This window comes from Ochotona curzoniae, unplaced genomic scaffold (genome assembly GCF_017591425.1).
Source record: "Ochotona curzoniae isolate NIBS_2020 unplaced genomic scaffold, NIBS_Ocur_1.0 scaffold_2453, whole genome shotgun sequence".
Taxonomy (NCBI): Eukaryota; Metazoa; Chordata; class Mammalia; order Lagomorpha; family Ochotonidae; genus Ochotona; species Ochotona curzoniae.
Window position 1 is genome coordinate 11,266,991 of NW_024467094.1, and position 17,377 is coordinate 11,284,367.

The window sequence follows — 17,377 nt, forward strand, 5'->3', positions numbered from 1 at the left end:
AGGGTGCACCCATCTCCTTTCTTGGGTCCTCAGTGACTTCCCTTGGACGGTAAGAATGTCTTTGGCTCAGTGTAGCTTGGTCTCCCGAGACCAGGCTTCTGTAGCTCTGAAGACAGCCCTGGTGGTCCCTGGGTATGCCCCCTGCCCTGGCCATGCTCAGCTCATCACTGCATGCCTATCTGACGTCAGGCCTGGGCACAGCCCTCCATGGGCTGGCTGGAGTTGGAGACAGGCAAGTGCCTGCGCCCTCAGCCCAAGGTGCAGGCCTTTTTTGATGAGTAAAATCCCATCTTTGGGCCAAGGGCTCCTCCCAAGACTCCGTCCTAGGCACCTGACAGCTTCGCCTACGTCCCGGGCTTCTGTCCTGCACGGCCTCTGGGTTCAAGCTGTTTCTGTTCCTGATTTTCCAGGTTCCAGCTTCTCTTCTTTAGTAAAGAATCCCTAGGACCTCCCGGTGCAGCGTCGCCTGCAGAGCTAGTCCTTGTCCCCGTTTGGTTTGTGTCTCCATATATGTAGTGTCTTCTGTCTTTTCTGTCCTCTCTGGCCTCTTCAAGTCCTTAGCAGTGGCCTGCCCTCGCCTCTGCTCTGAGCCCAGCCTGTACTCCTGCCCCCGAGTCTCTACCAGGGGCCAGTAACAAGCACACAGCTGCTGCTCCTCAGCAGGGCCCTGCCACATGGGATGCTGGCCTGTCCCTGGGGGCCACATCTGAAGGCACCCTGGTCCAGCCTCACAGGGGCTGAGGGGCTGTTAACAGCCTGGCAGGGCCCTTGTTGGAGAGCACGGGTGCTCAGTGCCCAGCCTCAGAAAACTCTCTGCAGACATATTTTAGTTTTGGCCTTGTTAACACCCCAACCCCCACTTCACTCCACACGGCCTACAGGAACCCACTGCCATCCTGGGGACCGCCCCTATCAGAATTACATCAGCAACGGCTGGTGCAATCAAACCCCATTTGTCAGTGTGAATTCTTAGCAGATTAACTTGTCAGATTCACAGAGAAACCGTCACCAAATGTTTATGTGTAAACGATGTTGAATTTTAAAATCATGTGGATTATGGCGGATGGGGCCTGACAAGATGACAGTCTCTGGTTTCTAACAAAGTGAAGTTACCAGTGTCAAAACAGAGGATGTTTATTGTTAAAAATGTCTCAAAGTATCCACAGAAACCCCTGCAGACCCCTGCCAGCAACGCCAGGCCTTGGCGGGCTGACCTAAGGCCTGGGACTCTTGTGGTCTGAGGCCCAGAGCAGGAGCGCTGGGGCTGCGCACAGCAGGCCGGCCGGGAGCCACGCCGAGGCCCCGCTCCCACCCACGCCCCGACGGCTGCGTGCTGGCTGCACGTCTCCCACCCAAGACTGCCTTCTGTCTTCTGCCCACCCCAGCCCCTTGCTCCATCACACCCTCCTTCCTCCTCTCCCCACTGTCACCCCCACAAACCCCTCTCTTCCTCGTCCCCCATAATCTTTCTGAAGCTGAAAGCCGGTTCTCAGCCTGCCTGTCCGCCCAGGGCTGGGGAGCCCGAGGCTCAGGCCAGACCCAGATGTTGGCAGTCCCTGTCCCCACCAGCCCACACTGTCTGCCAGGCCTCCGCCAGGAAATGCCCAGCCTGCCACTCCAGCATGCATGCCAGGACTGGGGTGTCACCCGTGTGAGTGTGTGGTCCTGCTTTAAATTCCAGTACGTTAAAGGTTAGGGAATTGGGGGTGAGGGGGGAAGTTGGTAGAGATTGTGCTAAACAGTCATCTAAAGAGAATGAAGGGTTCTCTCTGCTAATAGAGAAGTCTTCGACGTGTGTAAGACTTGAATTGAGTATGGCTGGCTTGAGTGCATGCTGCGGGAGTCAAAGCTTGTATACCCAGGTATAGGTGCATGTGTGTAGGTTAGCCCTGGCACCCGCCCGAGGGAGAGCTGGGGGCAGTCCGGGCTGTTTGCCCTCCTCTCTGTTCTCTTGAGAGATTACTTTTACCTGATGGAGGAAATCAGCCGGCCGTGGCCTCTGGACGCCCCCAGGCCCTGTGCCGCCAGGACCTCCTGCCCGCCTGTCCTTCCACCCCCTCTGCCCGCACCTGGGAGATCTGCATGCACTTCCTTTCTCATCTTCAGTGCTCTGCGTGCGAATGCCCGCAGCGTCGCCCTGCTGGCTCTGCAGGGAGAGGATGTGGGCAAGGAGAGGCTTACAGCGAGCACAGGCCTGGCCAGTCAGGAGCGAGCAGGGGTCTCCACTGCCTCGGCTCAGGGGCAGGAAGGGATGCCTGGAGAGCCCCAAGGGCCTAAGACAGAACCACGGCTGGACAGGAAGGTGGGCCCAGCCAGCTCGGAAACAGAGTGGGAGAGCAGGAAGGGCCTCAGCTGAGAGTCAGGGTGAAGGAAAGGGTCCCACAGGCTCGCCACTCCTCTCCCCTACCACAGCCCCCTCATCCCCGCCCTCACTGACGTCCCTCGCTCTCTTGTGCCAACAGAAGAGCCCATCCGGCTCCTGCGGGAGGTGGTGCTGCTGACGGACGACCGGAACCTGCGTGTGAAGGCGCTGACCAGGAACGTGCCAGTGAGGGACATCCCCGCCTTCCTTGCGTGGGCCCAGGTGGGCTGAGGGGGCCACGCTGGGGCCCGCCCCCTGTGGAACGTTCCTAAGAGTCCAGCAAGTGCCCAGTGTAGCACGCAAGACGCCCACGTGCCTGCGCCATCAGTCCACCCAGACAATAAACCATCCTCTTCAACCCGCGCGCCATGGCGTGCTGGGGGGAGCTGCTCCTCACAGAGCCCCTCCAAGGGCTGGGCGGACGCCGCTGGGACCCTCCTGGGCTGCCCAGACTGAGCAGGGAGGCGGCTGGCTACAGCAGCAGCAGCAGCAGGTGGGCCAGCTGGCGGGGCCGCCCGCGCCCTCAGCCCGTCCCTCCCCTGTGGCACTCCAGGGCTGGGCCTGCTCACCCCAGGGACTCGGGCCCCTTCCCCACTGCAGACGGGGTAGAGGTGTCAGCTGCCATCAGATGGAGGTCAAGTCACACGTCCTGAGCATGGCACCCAGGGCCTGTCCCCACCTCCCTGAGGCCTGGGTTCCCCAACGAACCCAGCTTTGCTTCTGGCCATTTCACAGCCCCAGCCCCCATCTCCTCCCGTCCTTGCCAGCCTGGTCCCTTTGCACAGGCTGGGACACAGGCCGAGCTTCCCGGGGCCCCTCACCTGCTCCCCTTCCCTCGCTGGCCTGCCTTCCCCGCTAGCTGCTTCTTTGGGAAATGTCCTTGTTCTCTGTGACACCATCTCTGCACACCCCCACACCCCCACATCCTCTGGCCCACTCACCTCTCTGATCCCTCGCTTCTTTATGCAGGGGCTTCACACTTCCTCTTTGTTACCTGTGGCAGGAGCCCAACCTGCCCATCCTTGCCAGGCCTCAGCCCAAGGGGGAGCATTGCCTAGCCCGGCGTTGGCACCTTGTGCCTGGCTTGGCTCTGGCCTTGCCGCGGGACCCTTTTAAGGCTGTGCCAGGAGCCTGTATCCACAGGCCTCCCCTTGAAGGGGAGTTCCTGCAGCCCAGGAGCAAGGGTGAGGAGGAGCCAGAGAACGCCTTGGGTGGAGCTGAAGGGACCAGAGGGAAAGTGGCGCCCCCCCCCACCAACTGCCCAGGGGTGGGAGACCCATTCTATCAGGAGGAGGGGGCTCCTGCCAGCTGGAGGGTCCCAAGCCCTCGCCAGGCTCAAGGCCGTGACTGGGCGGCCGAGGGACCCATTGCTCCTTTTCTGTCCCCAGTTTGCAGCACTGGTTTTGTTTCCTTAATAAATTTTTAGTTATGAAACATACCTGACCTCCTGCTGATCTATTTCTGGGCTGGGGAGGGGAAGCAGATCCAGGCCTCTGCACCTGCGCCAGGGCGGCCCTCTCTGGCCCCTGCGTGTCCCCGGGGTGGCCCACCCAGGTCTTCCTGCGAGGAGGGGAAGACAGCAGCTCGGTCTGGGTCCTTGGTTATTGCTTTATTGCTGTTTGGTTCGAGTATAGAAAATGGAAGCGGCTCTGAAAGAGCCTGTGTACAAGGTAGGAAATATACAAACAGGAGGGAGCTAAAGAGACCGCGTTCCAGCCCAGCCCAGCCCGGGCTCGGGATGGGGGGCCACCGGGGCGCATGCAATAAATATGGTCCGGGACCCCAGGGAAGGGACGGGATCGACCCCACGGGACTGGGAGGCCCGGTGGACCTGGGCTGGCCAACAGCCCAGACTCCAGAGCGCCCGGCCCCTGGTGGTCCTGCAGGGTTTAAAGGTTGGCCCTGGAGCTAGTGCCACTTGTGCAAAATGAGGAACTTCACATTATCAGTCCCGGGGCGGGCGGGAGTGGGGGGCGGGGGGCCCTCCGGCCGGCTCAGTCCCCTCCCCCACTCCCCACTCCGCCGGACGCTCCGACCCCAGCGGGGAGATTCACAGTGAGAATGGGTGTGGTCGCAAGGGCCGGAGGTAGGGCTAGGAGCGCCCCACAGTGACACCCCTCCCCCGACAGCAGCACGGAGCCGGGGGTCGGGGGACCAGGGGGCCAACGAACCACAGGAAGAGGCGGGGAGAGGCCGGGGGGGGGGGTCTCCTTTGGTCAAAGCTGATATCAAAAATATAAATCTCCCCTTCCCCATCCCCCCCAGCCCCCGTCCCGGGGGCTTCTCCCCCACGCCCACCCCGGGGCTAAGGCACGAAGCAGTGAGGCCGGGTGGGGCCGCAGCGAGGTGGGGCCGCCCCCGCCGTGTCCCGGGCGCGGGGTGCCCGCCGCAGCCGCCGCCCCCGGGGGTCCGAGCTGGGGCGCTCTAGGTCGGGGAGAAGCGGTCGATGGTGCGACCGTCGGGCCCCGCGGCCAGGTGCGCGCCCTGGCTCAGCACCTCCGCCGCCTTGTCCGGGCTGAGGCCCAGCTCGGCCGTGAACTTGGCCAGCGGGTAGAGGCTCTCGAGCGCCACCTTGGGGTCGTGCAGGAAGTGCGTGGTCTGCGCCAGCAGCTCGGCCGCCGCCGCCTTGTCCTGCTGCTTGAGGCTCAGCTGCTCGGCCGTGAGGCGGGCCACGGCGAAGACGCCCTCGGGGAAGTCGAGCTTGCCCTTGCCGTCGGGGCCGGGCACGCCGGGCAGCGCGCCCAGGCCGGCCAGGGCGCCCGCCGCGCCCGCCGCGCCGCCCACGGCGTGCATCTTCATGTGGCTGATGAGGTTGCGCTGCTGTGCGAACTTGCCGCCGCACACCTGGCACTCGTAGGGCTTCTCGCCCGAGTGGATGCGCATGTGCTCGGTGAGGCGGTACTGGCGCGTGAAGCGCATGCCGCACGCGTCGCACGCGAAGGGCTTGAGGCCCAGGTGGCTGCGCATGTGGCGCGTCATGGTCCCACGCTGCGTGAACTTCTTCCCGCAGATGGTGCAGGGGTAGGGCCGGGTCAGCCAGTGCGTCTTCTCGTGCTGCCGCAGCGTGGCCGGGTCCTTGTAGCTCTTGTCGCACGAGGCGCAGCGGTAGGGCCGCAGCAGCTCGCCCAGGCCGCCCGGAGCCCCGGGGACCTTGTCCCCGCCGCCGCCGTAGGGGGGCCCGAGGCCCGCCGCCCCCGCCGCCACCTCGGCCGCCTCGGCCCTGCCGTACAGCGCCTCCTCTTCCTCCACGTGCGCCTCCACGTGCGCGTTCAGCTGCTCCGAGCTGGGGAAGCCCTTGCCGCAAGGGATGCACACGTACAGGTTGTCCCCGAAGCTCTCGGGCTCGCCGTAGGCCAGGTGCGGGCACGGGTAGCCCTCGAGGTGGCCGCCGGGCGGGCTGGGGTCCTCGCCGCTGCTGCCCGTCTCCTCGCTGCTGCTCTTGTAGTCGTCGCCGTCGCCGCCGGGGCCCGGCCCGTCCAGGCTGCCCGGGTAGCGCGGCGGCGGCACCAGGCCGAGCGGGGGCCCGGCGGGCGAGGCGGCCCCGTCGCGCTCCTCGCAGCGCTCGCCCGGAGAGCCGCCGCGCTCCCGCACCAGGTCGTCGCCGTAGCTGCCCAGGCCCGGCTCGTGCTTCATCCAGCGGTAGAGGAGGCTGGAGCCGTCGGGGCGGCCGGGGGGCTCGGGTCCCGGGCTGGCGCCGCCGCGGAACGGGTCGGGGGGCGCCGCGGCCTCCTCCAGCTTCTGGAAGGCCAGCGGCGGCAGCGGCGGCAGGCCGAGCGGCGGCTCCTTGTAGGCGGCGGGCCCGGCGCCGGGCGGGCTGTCGGGGCGCGGGGGCAGCTCGCGCTCGCCCAGCGGCCGCTCGGGAACCGCGGAGCCCGGCGGGCTCTTCTTGGACAGGTCCAGGCCGCAGAGCGGGGAGCAGCGGCGCTCCGGGGCGCAGAGGGCGGCGGCGGCGGGGCCGGGCCCCGAGGCGTACAGCTCGGCGCAGTGCGTGTTGACCCCGGCCTCGGGGCCCGGCGACGGCTCGGAGGCGGCGGCGGCGGCGGAGGGCGGCGGCGGCGGCGGCGGAGGCCCGACCGGGGACGAGTAGCAGGCCTGGATGACGGGCGTGGCGGCCCTGAGGCCCCGGCCCGGCCGGCCGTAGGGCGCGTAGCCGCCGCCGCCGCTGCCGCCGCCCCGCAGGTGGCAATACTTGCCGTGGCGCTTGAGGCGCTTCTTGCACAGCGCCACGAGGTCGGGGATCTGCAGGTAGCTGGCGGCGGCCAGCACGGCGCCCAGGCTCGGCTCTGCCCCGGGGGCCACGGCGGCCGCCGCTGCCGCCTCGGCGCCGTCGGCCAGGCGGCCGGTGTAGATGAAGTCCAGCACCAGGCGGAACACGGCCGGGCTCACCATGTCATGGTCCAGGTTGAGCAGGTTGTCGTGCACCACCAGGGACTTGAGGTAGGCGCTGCTGGCCGCCAGCACGTTCTTGTGCGCGCGGAAGAGGGCGTTCTGCACCACGATGATCACGTCGCACAAGAAGCCCTTGGTGCGCTGGCTGTTGAGCTGCAGCAGCAGCTGCCTCGAGTGGCCGGGCGCCTCCATCGTGTCCAGCATCGTCTGCCCAGCACACTCTCCTGCGGGGGGGGACACACACCGGCCGAGTAAGAGCCACGCAGAGGCCGCGACGCTCTCGCCGCCCGTGCCCGGCCCAGCCCGGCTTCCCCTCCACTTCCCCTTCCCCTCAGCCGAGCAAGGGGTACGGGGGTCAGCGGTGGCGGCGGCGGGTCAGCGGCCTCGGGCAGCCCGAGCCTTAGGCCGCCCGGCCCCGGGCAGCAGCAGGAGCGCGAGCCCCGGGCCGGAGAGGCGCCGCAGCGGCGGGCCTGGCTGCACCGGGCTGAGCTGTGCGCGCCTCGGGGGACCGGCCCGCCGCTGGGCACATGCACTGGGGGGGTGCTTCCAAGGAGCCCGGGCTAGGTGACCCTCTGCGGAGACAGTTACCCGATTTAAGTAAAATGTCCGCTTCAGGAAAAGTCATTCAGGGCCGAGAAGTTTGCTTAAGTGGGGAGAAGGGGAGCTGCGGGGAGAAGCGCCTCCCCGCCTCGGGAGAAGTGGGCCCAGCTGGGGGAAGTGACACGGAGCACGGGAGCGCAGGGGCCCGCCGCGGCGCCGCCCCGGCCGGGGGGCTGGCAGGACCCTGGCCGGGAGCCCCCACCCCGGGCAGTGGCCGCGGGGCGGGGAGAGGAGGCAGCGGCCGCCGAGGCGGGCAGAGCGCGAAGGCCCGGCCGCGGCGTGGGGAGGGCGTTATATCGGGGCAGGAGGCTGAGGCAGGAAGCAGGTGGGGGGGAGGGGGGAGCCACGCAGCTCCCAGGGGAGGGAGGGGGCAGCGCCCCGGGCGGGCACGGCGGCGCGCAGCCGGCTGTGGCCCTGACCCTGGCCTGCGCCCCACCCCGCGTTCCGGCCCCGGCCCGGGCCCTGGTCCGACATTCGCGCACCCGGCGCCTCCTTCCGCAGCCTCCCCGGGTCCCTTCTCCCCCCCGGAACTCCGCCACCCCAAACTTGGGGGAGAAAAAAAAAAGTTTCCTAACTTCAGACAGGGCGGGACGAACGCGCCGGCCCCAGCCCCATCCACTCCCAGCTAGTGCTCTCTCGGGCCCCCACGCTTCAGAGGCGGCCAAGCGGCCCTGGGGCCCCCCGAGCCCGGAGTTCCCTCGCCCGCCTGCTCGGCCGCCCGACCCACCCCGCTCCTCTGCCTGGCCCGCAGCACTTCGAAGCCGGTTACCTGCGGCCCGAGCCCGCCGGGCTCCCCTCCCCGCAGCGGTGGCGGCTTCCAGCCCCGCGCGCCCCACCAGCCCCGCTGCCAGGCGCCGAGCTGTGCCAGGGCAGCGCCCCTGCAGCCCCGCCCGCCGGCTCCCCTTCCCTTCCCCTCGCCTTTCCAGCCCATGTGCGGGCAGAGCCGGCCCGGGCCGCTGACCCCGCCGTGAACCCGGCGCGGAGCGAGCGGCCCGGCGGTCCCGTCTTCCAGGGACGACACCCCGAGCCCCAGAGCACCGGCCGCCAGCGCGATGAGGCGCCTGTGCCAGAGGATGCGCCCAAGGCGACCAGCGCGCGAGGACCGGGCTGTCCCGGGTCCCCTGTCCCCTTCCCGGTCCCCAGCGCCAAGGACCCACCTGGGGGGCATGTCGGAAGCCCCGGGCCCGGCTGTCGGCGGATCCAGGGGGGGACGTGGCTGCGCTGCGCTGCCCTCCGCCCGCCGGGCCCCCGGTCGGTGTGTCCTGCCGCTCCGTCCTCCCCGCGTCCTGGTCGCGTCTCAGGCGCGCCGCGCTTTTCCGCACACTCTTATCTGGAGCGGCCCGGGCCGGCGGGCGGCGCTGCGCCCCTGGCGCCACCTCGCGGCCACGCGGGGCTCTGCGCCCCCGCTCGCCGCGCCCCTTCCGCACACCTGGGCGGCCAGCGGGGCGCGCGTGCCTGCGTGGGACTGCCCTCGCCAGGGGTGCCCGCCCGGGGCCCCCACGCCCCCGACGCGTTCGCGTCCCTGCCTGCAGCCGCGGGCGCGCGTGGTGGCACGGGGCAGCCGGTGGGGAGGTGGGCAAGCCCCCTTGGCGGCATCTCTGGGAACGCGTGCCCACCGGCTGCCCACGCGGGCACCTGGCTCAGGTGCGCGCGTCACACGCCCCACGCTGTGGCACACGCGGGCGCCGGTCGCTCCCGGAACCCCAGCACCCTGGGGCGCTCCGGGGGGCTCTTCGGTGAACCCGGGGCGAGGGGCGTGCCCGCCCTCACCGCGCGGGGCTCCGGTGCGGATGGTGACAGTGAGATATCAGAACACCTGACTGGAAATGATGCGACAGAGTCTCTTGGGGGACCCCAGTCTCCCACGCCCCCATCCCCAACGTGAGTCGTTTTGAGGGACCTCTCATGTTTTGTTTTTACAACCCACCGACCCGAGAGGAACGGGACGGAGGGGCCCCGGTTCGGGCACAGCTCCCGCCCCTCCGGCGAGGCCGTGCAGCCCACGGACAGGGCCGCTCCGCGCGGGGGTCCCCTCTGCGCGCACGGAGAGGACCGGCCACGGGCGCGCGGGGGCTGCAGGGGCCACTCCGGAAGTGTCCCCACGCGTCCCCCGGCCCACGCTGCGTCCGCTCCACGCACCTCCTGACCCCCGCCCACGCGCGGGGCGGCCCCCAGGACGCCCGCCCCTCCGGATTGGCTGCGCCGTCCTCCACGGGCGCGCGCCGGAGGCTGGGGCGCCGCGTTTCCACGGCAACCGGAGGTTCGCGCCGATGGCGTCTCCCCCCGCGAGGCCTTGGAGAGCTTAGCAACGGCGCGCGGGGCCGCAGGCCGGTGGGGGGCCGCGCTCGCCGCCCCGCACGCCCACGCCGCCGCCAGCGGCAGCGCGTGAATCATCCGCCCGGGTCCCTGACACGCCCGGGGCTCGGGCGCCCCCCAGAGGCGCCCTGCCCTGCGCAGAGGCCGCCTCCAGGCCCGGGCGCTCGGGTTAGAACCCAGCAGGTGCACCGAGCACCGCACCCCGCCGCACCCCGCAGCCGGCTTCCTCCGGGGTCGTGCGCTGTCTCCCCACCGAGGTGGAGGCGGCCGGCTTCGGGATCCGGGGAGGAGTGATGGAGACGGCGACCACCGCCGGTGTAGCGGGTCAGGGGCCTGCTGCGCTGGGGGACCGAGGGGGCAACAGCAGGTGCAGCTGTTGGAGGAGGGATGAGCAGGCTTTTCGGAAGAAGTGCTTTAATCGTCGGGCTTTGACGGGTGAATAAGAGTTGTCCCGCTCACCAAGAAACCATTCCTGGAGAAGACACTTCTGGAGCTAAAGCCGGTGGCTTGGAAAAGGAAGTCCCCAGGAAGCCAAACCGTATGGAGCAGGCATGGGGGCTCCTCTGCCCACCCCTCTCTGCTTTGCACCGCTTCTTTGGCGGGGGCGCACAGAGCCGACCCATCCCCCCCCAGAACCCACAGACTTTTTCTTCTTCAGCTGGGGGCAGGATCGCTCCGCTAGTTCACCCAGAGCCCTGGCTGCCGCCCCCAGGTGTCCTCGCCTGCGTGTTGGAGGGGTACGCAGCCCTGGCAGCCCTGCCGCGGGGCCGGCTGCCACAGCGCTGCCCTGCCCTCCCCAGGACCCTCTGCGGGACCCGCGCCTCCCGCCCCTTCCCCCGCCAGCTCTTCCCACTCCCCCACCGCCCCGTTCCTCCTTGGCAACCGAGCTGGGACCCCCACACACCCGCCGCTCTCTGCAGAGCTGCGCAGCCCTCCGTCTCCTGCGCTCATCACCCTCACCTGACGGCTCAGGACCCCCATCACACCGACGGCCCCAGGCGGGCCCCCGTGCCAGCTTCCCTCCCTCGGCCTGTCCGCTCAGCGCCCCCAGCCCCTCGGCCTGACGCCCTTAGCCCCTCGGCCTGACGCCCCCAGCCCCTCGGCCTGTCCGCTCAGCGCCCCCAGCCCCTCGGCCTGACCCCTTTGCTCATCTCTGGACAGGAGCCCAGGCCAGCCCCCCGTCCCGCCCCGCGCCCCTCCAGGGGTCCGGCTTCCTCTCCTACCCTCCACCCCACTCCCTCCAGAAGGTGACGACACCGCAGGGGCCTTGCGGGATGTGACGGAGCTGAGGCGTGGGGGGCTCAGGTAAGGACGCCCTCCCCGGAAGAGCAGGAGTCCGGGGCCGGCGCCGAGCCCCCCAGCCCGCAGTTCCGGAAAGTTAACCCTTGCGGGCCTGGCCGGGGGGCGCGGGCTCCCCCAACCCGCTCCTGCGTCCGCGCACCGCCTGCCCCTCCCGGCGCCTCGGCCTCCACCGCACCCCCCGCCGCGCCACTATAAATAGCCCCTTTTCCCGTTTCCTAAATTCCCCGCTGACGTCGGCAGCGCGTCAGTGTGTAGGAGCCGCGGCCGCATGAATGAGCCGCCGCACGAGTACTACGCGCGCCTATAAAAGCGGCCGCGCCGGCCGGGCTGCGGGGAGCGAGCGGGCGCCGGGCGACGCGCCCGCCAGGTAAGCGACTCCGCGGGCCCCGCAGCCCGGCCGGCGGACCCGGACGGGAGGGCGCCGAGCAGCCCCGCACGCTGAGGCCCCCGGGGTGAGCGTGGGAGCCCCGCGCGCTGCGGCCCCCGGGGTGAGCGTGGGGGCGCCGGGGCGCGAGGCCGGGCTGGGGGGCGGCACCTGCCTGCGCCCTGAGGGACCCCGGAGCCCCCCGGAGCCCCCCGGGGCGCGCTGCCTGCTCTGGTGGGTGGGGGGCTCCTGCGACGTCCTCCCAGCCGGGTGGGGAGCAGGGCCCGGCGCCCCCCCATTCCCCTCTCCGCAGCGCGGTGACTCAGCCGCGCGGCCACCAGCCGGCCGAGCGGCGACGCCGGCAGGACACGGACGCCCACCGGCCCGGCGACCACGCAGCGGCTCTCCCGGGAGCGCCGCCCCACCCCGCGCTCCGGCCGGGCCGCCCCCCTCCCCGGGCCGCCCCGTCGGGCCCGGCCACCCGCGCCCACGGCTTCCCGCCTCTGCGTGCGGAGCTGTCCTCTCAGGACCAGGCGGGGGCGGGACCGGAAGCGCCCCCCGCGAGGACGGCCTTGACGTCACGGGGCTCTGACGTCAGCGGTCGCGTGCCCGTCCGGGGAGCCGTGGGGGGTGGGGGAGGAGCGGCTGCGCCCCCGGCTCGTCTCTGGAGCCCAGGCCGGCGCCGAGGGGGCACCCCCGCCCGGGCAGCGCGCCGGCACCTTGGCTCTAGACTGCTTACTGCCCGGGCCGCCCTCAGTAACAGTCTCCAGTCACGGCCACCGACGCCTGGCCCTGCCGCTCGGGGGCCCCTGCCGCTCGGGGGCCGCAGCCCGTCCTGCCCGCCGCCCCTGCCCGCCGCCCCTGCCCGCCGCCCCTGCCCGCCGCCCCTGCCCGCCGCCCCTGCCCGCCGCTGTCCGCGGTGCTGATCCCGGCCGCTCCCCCGGGGCCGCGCGCACCCCCGGACGGGCCTCGCTGGCCGCGCGCACGGCCTCCCGCCCCCGGGCCTGACGTCAGCCTGCCCGGGTCGCTGCGTCACCGCGCGCCCCGCCCCCGCGTCTCCAGGGCAACCGTGGCTTTCGATTGTTACTGTGGGAACCGGAGGTAACAGTCTACAGCCATGGTCGCCCCGCAGCACGCCCACGCGCCACGCCACGCCACGCCACGCCAGCCCGGGGCGCGCGGCCGGCCGGTCAGGACGCGCCCGGAGAAGGGGAGGCCGGAGGCGGCCGCGAGGCTGCGGGGCGGCCCACAGGGTCGGGGCGCCGGGCCCCCCAGCCGCGCCGGCCCGACCGCAGGGCGAAGGGGCAGTCCGGGGATTTGGGTTCGGGTTCCTGGGCGCGAGGGGTGGGGGCGCCTGGAACCGGAGGCGAAGGACCCTGCCTCCCCCGGGGCCGGAGGGAAGCTTTCCTATTCGCGCCACGAGCCCACTCCTCCAGCCGCGCACGCCCACCCGATGCTGGGGGCTCCGAGCCCCGCACCCCGCCGGGCCAGGGAAGTTAACCTGTTCTAGGCGCAGTCCAGGAGCCGCATTCTCACTTCAGCCTGTCTCCAGGTCTCGGGGTCCAACCTGAGGGAGGAGACGTGTGTGCCACAGCAGCCCAAGTCCTGCCATGCCGGAGGAGCACGAGGACTCATCTCCTTAAAAACACACACGTGTGCGTCTCCCACTCCCCGCTGCGCATCAGCTGTGCGAGTTCTCCAGGGGGCAGCGCTGGGGAAACCGGCCCACCCCACCCTCCTTTCCGAAGACCTGCCGAGGCAGCTGGTGCCGAGTCACTGGCTAACTACCACCACGTGCTGCCCCTGAGGTCGCACACCGACCCCCAACGCGTGACTCTGGACCCCAGCGGACACTGTTCTAGCTGGTAAAGGGGCCAGGTTCTGTGTGACCCTCCCATAAAAGCGGTAACACTCTCCCTTTGGCCAATGCGTCGTGAGCATCAGATTCCTGTAAGTTAAAAAGACCCTTTGTGCACAGCCGAATGCCATTAAGCTCTTTATTGGGCTACCAGGGGAGCCACTAGAGCAGGGAAAGGCGCAGGTGCCCCAGGACGGGGGGCTGTGGGGTGCTGTGCTAAGGGACTCTGTCCTCCCCAAAGCGTCAGGACCCCAAGGCGGGAGTGTGAAGGCTGGGACACACAGCCCGACAACCAGCAGCAGAGAAGTGGCACTGACGGTCAGGACCGCATTCTCACGCCTCACTCCAGCTCTGTCTGGCTGAAACACCTCGCTCTGCGCCTGCCTGCTTCTTAGTTGTAAAGCAGGGCTAACAATAGTCCTGAGCGCCTGCAGTTGTGAGATCCAATTAGGCAACATTACAGCTTCTCTTATCACCATGTCTGGCGTACGGGTAGGAACCTATAATAAACGTTCCTCCTATTTCTAGCCCATGGGCCTCGTCTTCCTTAGCCACACATTGCCACTGTTGGATCAGCGACCCTCCCTCTCCTGGTGAGACGCATCACAGCTACCAGACTTTCATTCCATCCCCATGGCAGCTTTTTTAATTGAAAACAGATTTACAAAGAGGAGAAAGATTCTCGGTCTGCTGGTTTACTGCTCAAGTGGCAGTTATGGCGGGAGCTGAACCGGTCAGGAGTTTCTTCCAGGTCTCCTATATGGGTGCAGGGTCCCAAGGCTTTGGGCCATCCTCGACTGCTTTCCCAGGCCACAGGAAGAGGTGGAAGAGAAGCGGAGCCGCTGGGACATGACCTGGGGCTCTCAAGGGATGCCAGCACATATAGGGTAGAGGATTGGCCTGTTGAGCCGCTGCCTGGCACCACAGCAGTGGTTTCCACTGTTGTTGCACAGTCACACCCCAGGATGACTGGGGCCCCGGAGGTTCTGACCCAGCTGGTCCGAGCTGCCCCCGGGATCCCAAGTTTGAACAGAGAACCCTGGGAGGAGTGGCTCTGTACAGGGAGCCCTTGGCCTGCAGGGCAGGGCATGCTGGGGAGCGGGCAGGGCGAACCACCTGTGCCCTTTGCACCTCGCTGGCACATCCTACCTCTGAGAAGTCCTTGTGCCTGAGGTGCAAGCACGCTGACCTACCTGTCTCCCCCACACTCCTGTAACCGTAAGCCTTGGAATTGCTTCCCCGCAGTCCTCTATAACGGGATGTGCTGCAGCAGCTGGGGTGTGTGCCACTTCTTCCTGGTCTCCGGATCCTGTTCAGGGTCAAGGCATGTGGATCCCCAGCAGCAGCATTTCCCAAGAAAGGACAGACCTGAATTTCTGTGTGAAACACCTGAAACTTACAACTCCATGAGTCAAATTCAGCAGGTCTGGGATCAGTCACAGTACAGTGAGTTAATCCTCTACTATGGCTGGCATCCCATGTGGGTGCCAGTTCATGTTCCAGCTGTTTCTATCCCAATCCAGTTTCCTGCTAAAGACCTGGGAGGGCAGCTGAAGATGCCCCAAGTCCTTGGGACCCTGCAGCTGCATCGAAGACTCAAAAGAAGCTCCTGGAAAAGCAGTGGAGCACGGCCCCAAACCCTTGGGGTCCTGTGCCCACCTGGAACATCCACATCAGATCAGCTCTGACTTTGCTGCCATTTGGGAACTTAACCAGTGCATGCAAGATCAACGCCTTTCCTTCCTTCCCTGTGTAAATCTAACAAATCTTAAAAAAAGAAAGGGGGTGTGGCGGGGGGTGTGGAAGTTAACACCAAGTGCAAGGCAGAGGCAGCCTGCAGTGAAGGGATCCCCACAGCCCTCCCAGAACTTTCTATAAGGTCTCCAGGCACTCCACATGCAGCACCCCGCTGCCTCCCCACCTTTTGGACTCTCAGGCAGCTTTCCATGGGGTAGGAGGAGGGAACCGAAGCAGTTCCAGTAGATCCTCTATGTTGCACCCCGACCCCTAACAGGCTCAGTAAAGGAGATTCTGGGGTGCCCCTGGCTAAAGGCCATGCCAACTGCAGCAAGTTTGCCTGGCAGAGGCAGGAAGCAGTCCCGAAGACGGGAGGGGGCCTGTGGGGACAGCAGTGGACGCAGCTCAGGCTGACAAGCACCCCAGCTTGGGGCTGGGCCGTGATAGTGACAGCTGTGATGACCAGCACCAATGCCAAGGTAAGGAAGAGGCTGTTTATTCGGGGTCATCTTTGGCCAGGGTCCAGCACCAGCCCGGCATCAGGAGAAAGCAGAGCCCAGGGCTTGAAGAGAGGCGCGCACACACGTCAGGGACCATGGCAGGGCAAGCCAGGGTCAGCCCAGGCTGTTCAGGTCTCCTCCTTGCACCCCTCACCCACAGCTTTCCCGGACTCGGCCACCGCAGCCTCTTTTCCCTCCTGTTGGAACTTCAACATCTGAACTGTGGGAGCACACCTGGATGAGGCCGCGTGGACCTTCTGAACAGACTGGGGCAGTCACGCTGGCGATTCGGGTCACCACCTCCCTGCGTGGCAGCCCCGCGTCTCCCCCGTCACCCTCCTCCTCTCCTCCGGGGTCCTCTGCTTTTTCCATATGTGAATAGCGGGAAGTTGGAGATTCCGGGGTCCTCCTCCCCTTTCCTCCAGGGACTGCCAGGTCCAAGGCTTGAATCCTCAGAATGGACTGCCGTCCTCCAACCGCTCCCGGTCACAGCGAGGTCCCAAGGTGAGGGGCAGGAGGGGGCAGCGACTGCCCCGGCGGGGGCGGGCCAGAGGCAGAGAGAAACTGGTCCAAGAATTTGAGGTAGGCCTGGCGCTGGGCGGCGGCAGCCGGGATGAAGTGGCCCCCGCCATGGGTGAGGGTGACGGCTCCGGGGAACCGGCTGGCCAGCCGCACACTCTCCTCGGCGGGAATGACGCGGTCGGTGTCCCCGAAAACATGCAGGGAAGGCAGCGACAAGGGGCTCCTGCAGATGGGCTCCTGCAGGGCCGGGCCGCGGGGGCAGAAGCCGGACACCAGGATGACGAAGCGCGGCAACGCGAAGCGGGGGTCCCCGGCCTGGGCCAGCGCGCACACGAGCGCGGCCAGCGCGGCGCCCTGGCTGAAGCCCAGGAGGCCGTCGAAGGGCCCCTGGCTGCTCAGCGCCGCGGCCACTGCGCCCAGGGCCTCGGGCACCCCCCGGCACGCCGCGGGCTCCTCCAGCGCCGAGAAGACGTCGGCGGCCGCGTCGGAGAACCACCAGCCGCGGGGCTGCTCCTCCGGGGCGCAGGCACCTGCGGGCGGGACAGAGGGGCTCAGGGGAACCCGGAGCCAATGGAGGGACAGAGGGGCGCAGGGGGACCCGGGGTGGATGGGGCCAAGGGCGGGACAGAGGGGCTCAGGAGAACCCGGGGCCAATGGAGGGACAGAGGGGCGCAGGGGGACCCGGAGCCAATGGAGGGACAGAGGGGCGCAGGGGGTCCCGGGGCCAATGGAGGGACAGAGGGGCGCAGGGGGCCCCGGGGTCAGTGGAGGGACAGAGGGGCTTAGGGGGCTCGGGGTGCACGGGGCCAATGGAGGGACAGAGGGGCGCAGGGGGACCCGGGGCCAATGGAGGGACAGAGGGGCGCAGGGGGACCCGGGGCCAATGGAGGGACAGAGGGGCGCAGGGGGCTCGGGGTGCACGGGGCCAATAGAGGGACAGAGGGGTGCAGGGGGCCCCGGGGTCAGTGGAGGGACAGAGGGGCGCAGGGGGCCCGGGGTGCACGGGGCCAAGGGAGGGACCCTCGGGTGCACTTCGGGCGGGACGCGGGGTGCGGCTCACCGGAGTCCGGCCCCGCGCCCTCACAGACCGGGTGCGGGCCGCTGAGGCACACGAGCTCGGCGCGGCCCCGCAGCGCCTTCCTCAGAGCTCCAGTCTTCTCTCGGAAGCCGCGCTCGCTCTGCCGGAAGCCCGCCAGGCACAGCACGCGCAACGGCCGCGGGGTTGCCATGGTCCGCCGCCGCGTGCGGGAGGCACCGGAAGCGGCCCGGCCCCGAGCGGAAGTGGACGCGAGAGGGCGGGGCTCGGGCGCGACGGGGCGTGGCCATGACAGCAGGGCGGGGCGCGCGCAGGCGCAGCGGGGCGCATACCTGAGACCCCGGCGCGCTCAAGGGGCCGGCGGCGCCTCCTCCGCGTCCCGGGCGTCCCG

General features: G+C 68.7%; 3 protein-coding genes across 5 annotated transcripts in view; 1 reads left to right on the top strand and 2 right to left on the bottom strand.

The window, feature by feature from the left end:
• Nucleotides 1–2,638, top strand: part of SMG6 (SMG6 nonsense mediated mRNA decay factor) — a 227,106-nt gene extending 224,468 nt beyond the window's left edge. For both annotated transcript variants that reach the window (XM_041001461.1, XM_041001462.1), the window contains one exon: nt 2,463–2,638. In XM_041001461.1, coding sequence (XP_040857395.1) covers nt 2,463–2,593 — 131 coding nt within the window. In that variant the 3' untranslated portion in view covers nt 2,594–2,638. The remainder of the gene's footprint in view (nt 1–2,462) is intronic.
• Nucleotides 2,639–4,772: 2,134 nt separating this feature from the next.
• On the bottom strand, nt 4,773–8,652 carry HIC1 (HIC ZBTB transcriptional repressor 1). Of its 2 annotated transcripts, none has more exons than XM_041000949.1 (2): nt 8,509–8,652; nt 4,773–6,975 (listed from the first exon to the last, which is right to left on the bottom strand). In XM_041000949.1, the coding sequence occupies exon 2, from the start codon at nt 6,953–6,955 to the stop codon at nt 4,787–4,789; it is 2,169 nt and encodes a 722-aa protein (XP_040856883.1). In that variant the 5' UTR covers nt 6,956–6,975; nt 8,509–8,652; the 3' UTR covers nt 4,773–4,786. The 2 variants fall into 2 exon arrangements, with proteins under 2 accessions (XP_040856883.1, XP_040856882.1); XM_041000948.1 differs by lacking the exon at nt 8,509–8,652 and adding an exon at nt 7,340–7,376.
• Nucleotides 8,653–15,408: 6,756 nt separating this feature from the next.
• On the bottom strand, nt 15,409–17,323 carry OVCA2 (OVCA2 serine hydrolase domain containing). The gene is made up of 2 exons (XM_041001188.1): nt 17,011–17,323; nt 15,409–16,480 (listed from the first exon to the last, which is right to left on the bottom strand). Exons 1-2 carry the CDS (start codon nt 17,177–17,179, stop codon nt 15,915–15,917), a joined length of 735 nt encoding a protein of 244 aa, XP_040857122.1. The 5' UTR covers nt 17,180–17,323; the 3' UTR covers nt 15,409–15,914.
• Nucleotides 17,324–17,377: the final 54 nt, after the last annotated feature.